The following is a 14,837-nucleotide window of genomic DNA, read 5'->3' on the forward strand; positions in this document are numbered from 1 at the left end:
ATGATGACCTGATAATCACTCCAGGTTGAAACGCTGTCAATGCCTTTGGCCCATCACTATTACTAGCCCGTACTTTCTGATTACCTTACTGGGGCGATATTCATACCATTACTATTGACTTTATATGGGCCACTGCCAGTTTCATCCACACTATCAGATAATGTTTTTATATTTCACTGTGTGATCACATGAGCATAATTCTGATGAAATTTCTTGGTCAGTGTCATTGTTGATAGTATATGTCTTTGGATGATCTGTAACTTTAATTAAAATGTTAGGTGACTGCATGTGTAAGGCAAGGCATTTTGTGATGAGGGGCTTGTAGGTGTTAGAGCTGGACAAACAATGATATACTCACATCAGGGTAAAGAAACATAAATGTATTAGTGGGTTCCCTGAATGCTAGAGGGGCATTCAGCATAATGCTCACACATTTTCTTAGGAATATGAAAAAAACGATTGGTGTCAGTTACTCACCTGATATATTGCTCTTGCCAGGGCGATTCGAGCCTTCTGTCCCCCACTGAGGGTGACCCCATTTTCCCCCACTTTAGTCTGGTCACCAGCTGGTAAAATCTGAAACAGAATATATAGTGTATATAGAATATATAGTGGACTTTTCATTCTAACTGTGTGCCTGGTATTTACATATACATTTTGCTACAATTGTACTTGGATTCAGAGAATTTCCCCTTCAACATGGAATATCTTACAGAATTAATGTGGCATATGTTACCATACTTAATATGTACAAAGTTATCAACAGCTACTTCTTGATGGTAATCGGTCACAGTTTTTCATTGATGTGAACCAGCTTTTTTGCACTTATACTGTGGTATGTGAGCCCTTTTCTTGCGATCGGAGGTTATTGGGCAGTAACTATTAAGGTTACTCTCATTTACTACTAGTGCTCGGGTACCACAAAACATTTGTACTGAAATTAATGGGCAAGTATTGCCTTTTAGCACCTGACACTCTCAGTTTGGAGGATTAACCAGGAGGTGCTGTGAGGTTAGACATTTAGCAATAGTACAATACTTTTAAGATAATGGGAGCTGATTTGTGGGTCTGAGAGCAAGCAAGGGTTACTGGAAACCCAACTGTCCAGTAACCTAACTGTGTCTATTGGGGCCTTTTTTCCTCCCACGGATCATGATCAGACCTATCAATGTACCCAAAAATGAGAACCAAGTACACACTTTTAGCACATAAGCCTCAGAGCAGCCTCCGAACAGCAAAGCTAAACTGTCCAAGATATACTAAGGGAGATATCAGAGGAGTTAAGGCCCCAGTCTAAGCACAATCACAATACCACACAATAAAACAATGCTTGACCAACCTGTTATCTTTAAAAAGAGAAAACAATGCTTTCTTGGTACAACTCTAATCACCAGATTGAGGTAGCTACACAACCATGGGCGTCCGCAGACATTTTTCCAGGGGGGGGGCAAAATGTTAACATCATCACCATCCTCCGACATGATGTGTGCCAGGTGGGGCACAAGAAACACTGCGGCGCAGAACTGGGATAGACTCAATTAAATGCCAGGAATCCAGGACATGTGTCTGACCCTGCTACAGGCCAACAAGCACCACCTGTAGGGAAAACGCTAAACTTTCTGACAAGGTGCTTTATCTCTGTCTGCTAGGTGTACAGACTTCCGGGTCCTCGATCCAACACCAATTAAGGCTGTCTTCAGCACGATTCGATTTTTATCATAATGCTTTAAAACAGCCTATGATTAAAGCACCAGATTGAATATACTGTATGCACAGTGTATGTTAGGGATTATTTGTAGCACACATATTTACCAATATTGGCTTCTTGGTGCTAGAATTCATGATAACTTTTATCCAAAGTTAAAGCACAACGTCAAAGTTAGTAATAAATAATGCAGCAATCACACACGCTAGTGATTCACCAATGGGTGCTCCCTTTACTAGCATTCCCCGGGCTTTGCTACATTTTACACACATTCAATTAATTTATATAAAATAAAATGTATAGGTCCAAATGTTAGCTATATTTTTTAAAAGAAACTTAGAGTCAGTGTCAAACTGACAACGTGCCCACAGTTAGGGATACAATAATGGCCAGCTCCCTTATGCGGAAGCCCGGCCCCATAAATGTGTGGCACATGCGGCGCCCGCAGCAGCGGCACATCACAGGTCCAGGGATGCTGAGTCTTACACAGTGGTCGACTGCGACTATACTGGGTATTTAAGCTTAAGAAAACATGGCGCTGATTAGATTGAGAAAGGCTGCTGTGTCCGCTGAAACACGTCTCTCTTAAAAAAGCCTTAAATCCAGATGCCCTCGTGGCGTGCTCTTTTGCAGGTGGAGCAGAGGTTTTGTTCTATATATATATAATTGTGTATAGTGCTAACAGTTCAAACCATGTTTCAAAATGTTACTTCTTATGTCCCTGCAGCCATTACAAGTAGCATATAAATAACATTATTTCCAAAACATGTTTTACAAAAATAACTTTTCAAAAATATTTTTTACAATAACATCGTTTTCCTATATCATGTTTGACTGAATTTATTATTGAATCCTATTGCACAAAGAGCGGTATTTAGATTAAACAGATGTATTTGTAATTTGGCAAAATTGAGGTATATATTTTAACTTTCACTTGAGAACATTTTGTAACTAATTTAAACCATCTTATGAATATTTTGAATACTGAATAAACATTTAAGGATACAGAGATAAAATAAAAATGGTAAGCTTACATAGAATTAATAAAACACACACACACTAATTATATAGTATGTGTGTCGTTAATTATATGTAAGCCTACAGTTTTTATTATTTTTATAAAACATGTTTTGGAAAATAATGTTATTACATGCTACCTAAAATGGCTGCAGGGACTACAAGTAACATTGTGAAAATGATTTTGAACTGTTAGCACTAGAGATACATTAGAGACTACCACGTTTAAAATATTGTGCAAAGTCCTTCCTGTGAGTGTGCTAAAACTCCACTGCATACACCTAAAGTGGAGCTTATGACTCAAGAAAGACAGTGGCGAAGCAAAGCAAAAAAGCAACAAGATCCTACAAATCTCCAGTTTACATATGATTTATTTATTTATTTTGAGAGTTTGTAAAGTAATCTGTCACACATGAATTAGATTTCTGTCGCTGTAGATAGCTAAAATAGCGTTCACAGTGGCTAGAAATGTAACTCTCATCACTTGAAAAATCAGGTTTTTAGTTCTACTTGGAATTTGAATAATTTAAGCTTGCTTCTTATTTTATGAGGGAGGGAATTCTGAGTAGGGTTTCCTCCCCATTTTCTGAGTTTAAACTTCTTTAAAGAGAATTTAAGATTATTTCTTGATCTAAAACAGCAGATAGGGGAGCCCTTACTAAATGTATCTGATGATAAAGAAGAATTCTGACTGTACAATCTTTTAGGAAGGATACAGCTAGATTTAAACATGATCCTTTAGTTAAAGGGGAGCCAATGCAGCTCTTTAAGATATTTCTATATGTGATTTCATTTTCTTAAATTGAATATTATTCTGACTATACATTTTGAATTACCATGTCTCTGCTCAGCATAGCCTCCACTTTATCATCATCTGCGTACTCTGATAACTTGTGTACTCCTAACCATTATCAACAGTTCTCAATGTGAGTGCTACTGGCATGCACTAGACCAAAACATGGACACCCTCGGAAAGACACATACCATATTGTGTATGGAGCATTGGTGCTAACAAAGGCAAATAGATCAAAATGCAGTTCTAAAGGTATGTATTATTAGATAGTGATTGTGTAGTCAAGAACCATTGGGTGGATTTACAGACCATAGAAGATAAGGATTGGATGTTTTGCAAAAACGACAATTCGGTAATGTTGGACAATAGTATCTATGCTAAATATTTTCTTACTTTTATTCAGCGAATGATCAACAATTATTACTTTAAATAATTTAGTGATATCTATACCTGCAGAACATTAAGATAATCTCATAAATATGAGGTAACATTTCAGGCATTTTGTTATCTAATTTTATTGGGGAACTTCCCTTATTGTCAGGCTGGTCCATAACCATGTCACCATCCCCATGTTTTAATGGTGCAGTGAGAAACAGAGGTACCTTAAAAAAAAGAAGATTGATAGCTTTAAAGTATTCCTGTAGGCTTCTGGTGCAAAGATGTATTCAGATGAAGGACAAAATCTAGTATCTTAGCCACACTCGTCAAATGGCCAAGAGACTGTGAATTGCGCAGTACAACATGAGGACAAAGATGACGCCACCAGTGCAGGACAATAAGTCAGTACCAAAGAATTAGGAAGTGAAGCAAAGCAGGGCTAGCCAAATTAAAGGCAGGAAGTGAGGTGCTGAAAGAAGACAAACCAGAAAGCATAGATTCAAGCGCATGTTACATCACCCTTCCTATCAATGACTTTAAGTGTGTTTATAGGAAGGAAGATCTATGCCTTCATGTGTATTTATGGTCTCTCTTCACTCTATCAAGCGTTGAGAAACTTTATCTGCATCCTAGCATGTGGTCTAAAAAGAAGGACAAAAGCCTTGGTGAAACTTAAGTCCACAAGCTGTAGGGGCTTCCCACAGTTTGGTCTATCTTTCAGGATATCTTTGCATAGAAATATAAGACAAATATCTTCCCTTTGCTAATTTAAACAGACTCAAGTGTGGGAATAAAACACCATACAGAAATACATTTCTGCTTCTTTATAGTAGTTGACCAGGGGGTCTCAATTATTTATTGTAGGTACGTTGTATAGCACACTGGCATGTCAACTTTTGAGTCACTTCAGAACACTAGTTACAAATGCGAAAGATCTTATCATGTATGTTTGCCCCAGGGGCTGTTGGAGGCTGCAACAGGAACCTTTAACAATGGCATCAGTCAGTATCTAGAAGGTGTGAGCAGAGTAATGTGCATGTAGGTTAGGCTTACTGTGCAAGGAAGGATGACTGAGGTGGATCTTTGTTGGCGGCTAGAGTTCAGTCCGAATCTGAGGTGAAAACTCACACTGCCATTCTTCTTTTGCCGCATATTGAATGATGATAAAAGCAGTGCAAGCAACCTACTATGGAGAGATCGTTACATCAGCTAATAATACTCCCAGGGAAATCTTCAGGATCGCACAGGATCTTCTAGAACTCACAACAAATGACATATCCATTGAGGCCACCCGAGAACGGTGCAATGCACTCACAGAGTTCTTCAAGGGAAAAATAATAAACTTTATAACATATTCCGCAAATCTCCTTGCCCTATCTATCTGGCAGATACCACGATGCCCGTACAAAATTTAGAGCTTGTACTTAAAGAATTCTCAGTAATGAACCTGGACAAGCTGACAGAAATTGTTCCACAAATTAAATCAGGCTCCCCTTTAGAGCCCGCTCCCCCACATATTCTACATAAAGCAGGGAAGGTGATTCTACCAAGCCTCCTGGAAATGATAAATCTTTCCTTGTCCACAGATTTTGTTCCAGGCCCTTGGAAGCATGCGATGGTCAAGGCTTTATTGAAAAAACCTAGCCTAGACACTAGCGACTTAGGAAATTTCCGCCCAATAATCACTGCTACCGGTAACTATAATAATTTTGGAGAAATATGTAAAAACTATGCTTTTGAATTTCCTAGAGACCCATGATCTTCTACATGCCACCCAGACGGGGTTTCGTCCTAACCACGGTACTGAGACTGCCCTTCTTACAGTGGTAGAGGACGCCAAGCAGATCCTGGATCAGGGAGGAGCAGTTGCCATCATCCTCCTTGATCTAAGCTCTGCCTTTGATACGGCCAACCTCTCCATTCTAGTAGAGAGACTTAGGAGACTGGGGATGCAAGAGAACGATATCACCTGGATACAATCTTACCTATATAAAAGAACCTTCCAAGTCTTTTCAGGGATGTTACATCTCAGAAACTCGAGCTCAACTGCGGAGTCTCACAGGGATCCTCGTTGAGAACCACTCTCTTTAATGTATTTATGCAGCCATTGGCCGATATCATCGTGCCCCACAGAATTAAGATTATGACCTATGCGGATGACACTCAGCTGGTCATAACTCTTAATGGGGCCGGCAACCTTCCGTCGGACTTTGAACTATGTGTAGAGAAAGTCACCTTGTGGATGGAGCATTCTTGCCTCAGACTCAACGGAGGAAAAACCAAGCTGATGTTTCTAGGTAACCACCTCAGTGTAGGCCCCATTCAAACCTGGCCGAAGTACCTAGATTTGCCACCGACTCCCAAAACCAAGATAAAGAGTCTGGGTGTCTGGTTAGACAACTTTCTCAAGTTCGACCATCAAGCAATGAAGATAACCGGGGCTTGCTTTGGTATTCTGAGATCTCTCCAGAAAATACTCCCATTGCTCCCAATGGAGGCATGGAGAATTCATATCCAGGCATTGGTTTTGTCACATCTGGACTATGGCAACTCCTTCTGTCTGAGCGCATCCATGGCAACACTAAGAAAGCTTCAAGTCACTCGAAACTGCGCAGCAATGATGTTACTTGGAATACCAAAAACCCAGTCAGCCAAACCAACCTTAAAAACCCTTAATTGGCTGCCGATCACCGAGAGAATAAAATTCAAGGCCTTGTGGTTGTCATTCCCCTCTCAACAAGCTCACGAGTCACTCTGCCTTAGGATTTAGAGCACCTGTAAGCGTTGTGGGTAATTTTCAGATATTAACAGGCATGACACGGATCCTAGATCTGTAAATGGTTCAAATTTTGTCATCTGCGTCCAGAAACCCTGGATATAGATAATCAAATGAATGTCCGAAAAGTTCAGTCTGCAGCAGTTTCCTAAAACAGAAAGGCCTTGGTTTACTCTCAGTGATAGATTGAGGGTTTTCAAGAGTTTAAGCTCTTGAATTCTTAATGACCATCACCATGCATGTAAACTAGATCAGGTTACACAAGATACAAGTACCATCTCTAACAGAATAACTGGAATAAACAAGTCTTGACTTATAAGACAGAAGGTGGGGTTAATGTCACTGATAATCCAAAAAGTGCTGTTTTTTGGAGGTTTCCAGGATAGGATGGGAGGGTTTGAGCCTATGATTTGAGTGAAGAAAAATGTCCAGATGTAAGTGGAGCTGTAGAATGACAGGGAAGGTAGGAGCGGAAGCGGGGTAGCTGAGGTTGGTATACCTACAAAGGTATTGAAGTCACATGCAATAATGAGAATAAAATAAGAATCAAAGAGAAGGGTCAACCATGCAGCTGACATGAGCATTGTCACTACTCAGACATATATGAAAGTCAACGATCTGCACTATTACTCACACTGAGATCTTCCGTCAGTGCACAGGCCTCAATCACTTGCTGGTAGAAACTGCCATTGAACATGTTTCCAAACAGGATGTTCTCTCTCACTGTGGCAAACTGTATCCAAGGTTCCTGTGCCACAAAGCCGAATCCATGCTCTTGATCGGAGATAAATACACAGCCGCCTTTTCTGAAAAAAGTAAGCAACACTAGAAACGCAAACTGAAGTGTAAGGACTCTAGTAATAACAGATTTCCTTCACAATTCTGGGGCACACGTTATAGGAATTTAGCTTTTTCAAAATAGTGGAAGAGAATTTACAGGTGAATAATCTGCAACAAAGTATTATTTACAAACATTCTATATCTTGGGTTTCTTTGTTTCTTGCATTCTAATCTCCAATTCATACCTGAAGAATATTTAAGTATATGTATTATTATATGGCACCCATAGGAACCATCACCAAAATATGAAGGAGGTTTCCTAGTACTTAGAAAAGGAAGACAACGGGTATATGTATCAACAAAGCAAGAATTCCCTTTTCATGAGTCAAAAAACAAGCCAAATCTAACCAATAAATAACATGGGCAAACCGGATGTAAGGTGCATGTGATATAATATGTAGAATAACTACTCCCAAAAAGTCTTTAGATAGACTTAACATCAAAGGAATGAAAAGAAAAGAAACAACTGTCAGATTGCTGAATTGTGAAGCAATGAAAAGCAATACACTTAAAAAAATCAATATAAAACTTATGACGAGATTTATTCAGAACTTATTTAAAAACCTTCATCATATTGCTCAAATCTTGACAAAGTGCAAATGCAATAAGTTAACAAATTAATGTCAACAAAATTTCATTAATACAAAAGTTTCGTCCTTTTCATACATATCATGGAAAAACAATATATTTGCAAAGGAGTTAAAATTAGTAAAAAGAACTGTTGACGCGGCGTTTCGTGAAAGTTAAAAATGTTGTCACCTTCTTCAGGACAAGAAATGCATATTATCTAAATACAAATATGAAAGCAATAAGTGTATTGGAATGAAGATTTTTTTATATGTACTTTTTACATTGCAAAACACATACATATTACACCATACTGAAACATCAAGGTGAAGAAAAACCAGCTGTGTTATGTATTCGTAGATGTGAGAAACAGTGTAAGAAACATCATCACCTGTGCAAGAAAAACCTGTGCAAAATCTTCAAGAACACAACTTACTCTGAACTGTAGGTTAAAACCACCCACTGGGTGTAAAACCAATGGTTCAGTCCCCCAATATTCTGGTTAATGAAGAAAACATACATGCCAACCAACCATCGCCAATATATGTGATGCAGCATTTATTTATTTATTTATTTATTTATTTATTATGCATCTTGTACCGCGCAGACTAAAACCCGAAGGTGTCAAGGCGCCTACCAAAAAAAGAATCAAAAAGCAGGATGCAACTACTCATACGCTTGTACAAAGAGGCGTGTTTTGAGGGCAGCTCTAAAGGTCTGGAGGGAGGGAAGGGACCTTAGCTCCAATGGAAGATCATTCCACCATTTTGGAGCCAAATAGGAGAAAGCCCTGCCGCCCCATCTGGTTTTCCGAATACGGGGAATGCGGAGAAGAAGATGGTTGGAGGAGCGGAGGTTCCTGCCAGGATTGTAGTAAGACAGGATGGATCCAATGCCCGTAGGGCTACTTTTCGCCAGAGCCTTATAGACCATGCACATGGACTTAAAGACTACCCGCTCCTTTATCGGGAGCCAGTGAAGCTGCTTCCTGGCCAGTGTGGCCGAAGAGCGTCGGGGAAGATCAAGGACAAATCTGGCTGCCGCATTCTGGACTACCTGCAAGCGCTGCAGCTGACTCTTATTCAGTCCAGCGTACAGCGCATTGCAGTAGTCCAGACGAGAACCCAACAAGGCGACAGCAAGTTGTCTTCTTGCCTGCAAGGAAAGGTAGTTCCTAATCTTCCTGAGGATGTGGATTATACCCCAGCAGGTAGATACCATCCTATTGACCTGTTGACACATACCCAGGATGGGGTCAATCATCACCCCGAGATTTTTAGCCGAGGAGGTAGGTTTAGGGCAGGCGCCCAACGAGTCAGGCCACCACTCCATAGACCAAATGTCTTCCTTACCGCCGAACACCATCACCTCGGTCTTCTCCCCGTTCAATTTCAGTGAGTTGTTAATCATCCACTGGCTGACAGCCTCCATACAAGATCTAAATCTGGAGGCTGTCAGGTCAACCGACTGGGAGAGTGACACGAGGATCTGGGTGTCATCAGCGTAGGAAACTACCTCCATCCCAAAAGATCTAATAAGTCTGGCAAGGGGGGTCACGTAGATGTTAAAAAGGGTAGGGCTAAGCGCCGACCCCTGAGGGACCCCACATTGCACAGACAGGGATGGAGATAGAAATTTTCCCAGCATTACCCTCTGCTCTCTATGATCGAGAAAAGAGGAGAGCAACCCCAGGGCTGCCCCCCGGACCCCTATCTCACCCAGACGGGATGTTAAGACACGGGGAGATAGGGTATCGAAGGCAGCCGTGAGGTCCAGGAGGATCAGGAGGGATGTCCGACCCTCATCCACACTCATACGGATGGAATCGAGCACCAGGGTGAGGGCAGACTCGGTGCTATGTTCCCTCCTGAAACCATGCTGGGAAGGGTCCAGGCAGCCCGAGTTCTCCACAAAGACAGCCAGATGCCCATTTAAATGGGCCTCAAGCATCTTTGCGGGGGCCGGAAGCAGTGAGATGGGGCGGAAGTTTTTTAATACCCCGGGATCTAGGGAGGGTTTCTTAAGTAGAGGTTTAACCACAGCATTTTTCCACTGCTGTGGAAAGACACCCTCCCTCATTACCCCATTCATGATGTCTAATAGAGGGGGTAAGAGAGATCTTCTGCACTGCTTCAAAATCTTAAGGGGACAGGCATCTAACGGAGACCCTGACTTCGTTTTATCAAGCAGCGTCTCCAGATCTTGTAAAGAGAGCGGAGGAAAGGATTCCAAACAGCCGGCTAAGGGAAGTTCCGCAGGAGAGACATCCGGGACCACAGTAGCCAATGGCTCAGCCGTTGAGAGCCTCAGTGACTCCAAGGAAGAGTAAATGTCCGATATTTTGGACTGGAAGAAGAGAGCTATGTCATTGCAGAGCTCCTGAGATGGAATGACAGGATCGGGGACCTGAAGAGATGTAAGGGAGTCCACGATCCTGAAGAGCTCCTTGGGAGATGAGAGGGAGGAAGTCAGGGCCACAAAGTAGTCTTGTTTGGTCCCAATGACTTCCAACTTATATCTCTTGAGCAGGGTTTTATGAGCTTCCCTGTCTTTGGGATCCCAACTGGTATGCCATTTACGCTCCTGTCTCCTTACTTCCTGTCTAAGGAGTCTAAGTTGTTCAGAGAACCAGGGGGCTGTTGGTCTTTTCCTGGCAGAATAACAGGACCGGGCCGGCGCCAGTTCGTCCAAGGCCTCTATAAGGACATTGTCATAATATGGCACCGCCAGGGAGGGATCCATCTCCCGAGTAGAGGACAAACTGGGGATCCACGGATCAAAAGAGTGTTCCTCGATGTTTTTAAAATTTCTACGTACTTCAGTAGTACTCGGAACTTTCCTAGGAATCTCCTGGCTGGGGAAGGCCACATTAAAGGGAACGGCCAGGTGGTCTGACCAGGAGAGAGAGAAGGGATCCATTACAGACAGTCTCTGATCGTTAGAGAAGATCCCATCGAGCGTATGACCTGCTCGGTGGGTGGGACCTTTCACCAGTTGGGTGAGACCACATGCTGTCAATGCTTCCAACAGTGCCGAGGTGTCATGGGACTCCGATAACTCTAGATGAAAGTTAAAGTCACCCAGAATCGTAAGGTTCTCACGGCCAAAGTAGGGCTCCAGGAACTGAAGCAGTTTTAAACTAAAATCTGCTCTAGGACCGGGCGGACGATAGACCAAAATCCCGTTAAATGGAGACAAAGAGGAGTCATGTAATGAAAAGTACAGTACCTGAATGGCGTCCTTAGGGTCAGATAGGGGCGTAATACGACATTGAGAGCTATCTCTATGCAGGATCGCTAGTCCCCCACCAACCCGGCCAATTCTGTCCTGCCGAGTCAAACAATACCCGTCTGGGACTGCTTCAATGAGGTCAGGGCCCGATGAATCCTTGGCCCACGTTTCCGTTATAAAAACCCAGGTCAGCATGAGTTTGTACATGCTCAAAGATACACTTACTGTCCAATACTAATCCCAATATCGCACCACCTAAAAGTATCTACGAATACATAACAAAGCTGGTTTTTCAGCAAGCATACATTATCCACTCTGATGTAATGACCTTTAACTGAATTGTATTGAGCCATGGAAATATAAAGTTGAACTTATAGATCTCCTTAAGTGCTGAACTAATTGTTATATTTTTGATTATGTTTTGATTTACAGTGTTTCCCCAGACGAAGGGACAATGACAAGTCCTGAAATGCATTGGGCTATCTACATCTGCATTGCTTAAAGGATAAAATTGTATCTTGTTATTTTGTTTACCTGAAAATTACGTATATCAATGTTTTTGTAAACATCAAGGTGAAGATGTTTTTGAATTGAGTATTAAATAAGTAAATTCTTTCTTTAAGAATAAAAAGAATTGAACGGTAATTGTGTTTTAAGTTTAATCTTTACATTGTAATTAACAGTGTGTAAATCTTTCATAGTGGTGCGTGCCTGAGTCTAGCAGGCAGTTTAGCAGCCTAGCCACCGCTTACAGTTTCACTAGAGTGTTTAGTGTTCAGTCAGACACAGCACACTGATCAAACGATCAGTGTGCCACCCACTTACTGATTTCCAACCACAGGGTTTGCCACAATGAATCACAAGACAAACAGACCTCAATGCCCAAATGGCACCATCCAGAGCAGCACTGATGGAGGCCATACAGGGGAAACCCACGGTCCTAGAAGGCAAAATAGATTCAGTAGCTATAGAGGTGGGGAGAGGTGGGACAGAGAGAGTAACTGCCTCAGAACAAAGATTGGTGGACTGGACCAAAATATTGACGCATTGAAAGACCAAGTGGCGAGACTGAAAGCCACGTCTAAGATACTAGAGGACAGAATGGAGAACGCGGAGGGATGATCCCCCCGTAACAATACCCGCATGGTGGGGTTTCCAAAACGAGTGGAGGGGGACTCAGCAGAATCCTTTTTGGAGAAGTGGATACAAAATACACTCAAACCTGAGGGATTAACCCATATGCTAACAGTGGAGCGTGCACACCATGCACTAGGCGAACGCCCTCAGCCGGGGACCCTCCCAGAGCATTGATTGCTAGGATCTTCTTACCGTGATCAGGGCTGTATTCTCAGAGCGGCTTGCACGTAGGGTCTGCTGAAATCTAAACATCATACAATATTCATCTTCCATGACTGCACCAGAAAAGTACTAGCCCAGCAGAAATCGCTTGTAGAGGTTAAGCAGCAGGTTCGGACTATGGGTCTCCCTTATTTATGATGGTTTCCCGCAAGGCTACCAGTGGTTGCCCAGGGTAAGACAAACTTTTTCGACTGCCCGGAAGATGCGTGGTCATGGCTCGAACGTTGGGATAAAGTACCGATGGGCAACCGAAGAAGAACCGGTAGAGACAGTAGAGCGGACGCCGAAGTGCAGCTCCATAGAGCACATCACAGAGAAAGTGGTCAGTGGCGGACACACCCGATAGCCAAATTGAAGTTCAAGAAGATGGAACATTGGCAGATATGTTAAGGGACAGTGCTGGCTCTTCCAGCACACAGAACAGTGGAGCAGATATGGTGCCGCCGACCCCGCTGGAAAGGAAAATGCTACCTACCAGTATGCATCTGTTCTTGGCTTGAAGAGTTGTATACTTTAGCATAGATTGCCATCTGTACTTGGGCTCGATTGTTTGTAGTTTCTTTTTGTCGAAGAAGAAGACCTACTTCGCTATCGCGCGCATTGCTGTGCATACTTTTAATCTGTCATATCCTGTATACCTGGGCATATTGTTTTAAATCGCGCTGCCTCTGATCGCGCTGTTGTATTCTCTGCCTACTTATTAGGCGCTTGCCATCTACTGTAATTTGGGGTATAGTCAGGCTTACCTGCACTATAATCGTCATTCATCCGCATTTGGCGGGACTTAGTTAGTGGGGTCCCTGCTTGTGGCGATCCGACCGCCATCTTGGGTGGGTGTTTGAGGCTTGGGCCATTTTCAGGCGCCATATTTGGTCGGGTCCAGAGGCTATACTAGCCGGACCCCCGCGTGGCGTAATACTATAAATAGGTATGGGCGAGCAGGCGCGCAGCGGGCGCACCGTAGGCGCACCAGAGGTGCGCCAGAGGTAAGCCCGTTTGCGCCCGTTCGCGTCCCGGTTGCTTCTGGTGTGCCCGTAGTGGCCTCTCCTCAGTCGGTACACCCTCTGGAGGAATTGTGCACTCCGACCGGCCACACTGATTTTGGTAAGCAGCATTTGTTGCCTCTATCTCCTCATGGTGCCCTCTCCTGTGGTTTGCTTAATGTTCGTTCCCTCGTTAAGCATCACGCTGAGATTGCTTTTTTAATCGAATCCTCAAATCTGGATATATTGTTTTTAACTGAGACATGGACAAAAGCAGACAGTGGGGTAGAGCTTGGTTGGGCCTGCCCACCGGGTTACCTCATAAGACACACTCCCCGAGCTTCTGGTAGAGGTGGCGGGGTGGGATACGTCTATAGAGACTCCCTCTCCCTCTCGCAGCTTGTGGTAAAAGAGGTGTTGGGGTTTGAGCTCATGGGCTTCTCTATAACGGCGCGGGGTGGTACTCTGGTAGCAGGTCTTCTTTGCTATAGACCGCCTTCCCTGACTACCTCGGCCTCCCAGCTATTGATCGACCTGATCTATGACCTCTCAAACTCCCATGCTAGATTCATAGTGTTGGGCGATTTTAACTTATGGGCCACTGGCCCTCAAGACCTGGATTACAGAGAACTTTGCCAAGCGTGTAGTAATGCACAACTTGAGCAACTTGTGCTGTCACCCACTCACGCTAAGGGGCACACTTTGGACTTAGTATTTGCTGACAAGGAGCTGGTTGCAGTTAATGAGGTCTTGGATCAATGTTGGACCGATCACGCACTGATTCTCATGTCCATCTCTTTGCATGGAGGACCGTTAAATATAAATGGTCCGAGCAGGCTCAAGTTCAGTAGACAATGGTCTCGCTTATTAAGGGAGTCGAGTCTACCCACATTACTGCCTAGAGCTTTTACTGTGGAGGACAGCGTGGACAAGAGTTATGCCGCCCTATGCCAGCAGATTTTGACAGCATTGGATGAACTGGCCCCTTTACGAAGGGTGAGGGATAAACCTATGAGAGCCAATGCCTGGTTTACTAGCGATCTTAGCCAGCAGAAACTTCGCTGTAAACAGGCGGAGCAGGCTTGGAGGAGAGGATATAGGAAGTCTGATAGGGCAGCATTTAAAGAGGCCTTGCAGGAATATAAAGTCCATCTAAAGAGGGCCAAAGCAAAGTTTTTGGAAGATTCC

The 14,837-nt window shown here is 43.1% G+C and overlaps 1 protein-coding gene and 1 long non-coding RNA gene across 2 annotated transcripts in view; one reads left to right on the plus strand and one right to left on the minus strand.

Moving 5' to 3' along the window:
* LOC144762276 (ATP-binding cassette sub-family C member 10-like) overlaps positions 1 to 14,837 on the minus strand; it is a 1,522,948-nt gene that overhangs the window by 620,962 nt on the left and 887,149 nt on the right. The window contains exons 10-11 of the mRNA XM_078647417.1: positions 7,304 to 7,475; positions 478 to 576 (exon numbers count right to left, since the gene is read on the minus strand). Of these exons, the coding sequence (XP_078503543.1) occupies positions 478 to 576; positions 7,304 to 7,475 (271 nt within the window). The remainder of the gene's footprint in view (positions 1 to 477; positions 577 to 7,303; positions 7,476 to 14,837) is intronic.
* The window catches only part of LOC144762277 (uncharacterized), a 59,861-nt gene that overhangs the window by 19,771 nt on the left and 25,253 nt on the right, over positions 1 to 14,837 (plus strand). The gene's annotated exons all lie outside the window — the stretch shown is intronic.

The sequence above is a fragment of the Lissotriton helveticus genome, chromosome 6 (assembly GCF_964261635.1).
Source record: "Lissotriton helveticus chromosome 6, aLisHel1.1, whole genome shotgun sequence".
Lineage (NCBI taxonomy): Eukaryota > Metazoa > Chordata > Amphibia > Caudata > Salamandridae > Lissotriton > Lissotriton helveticus.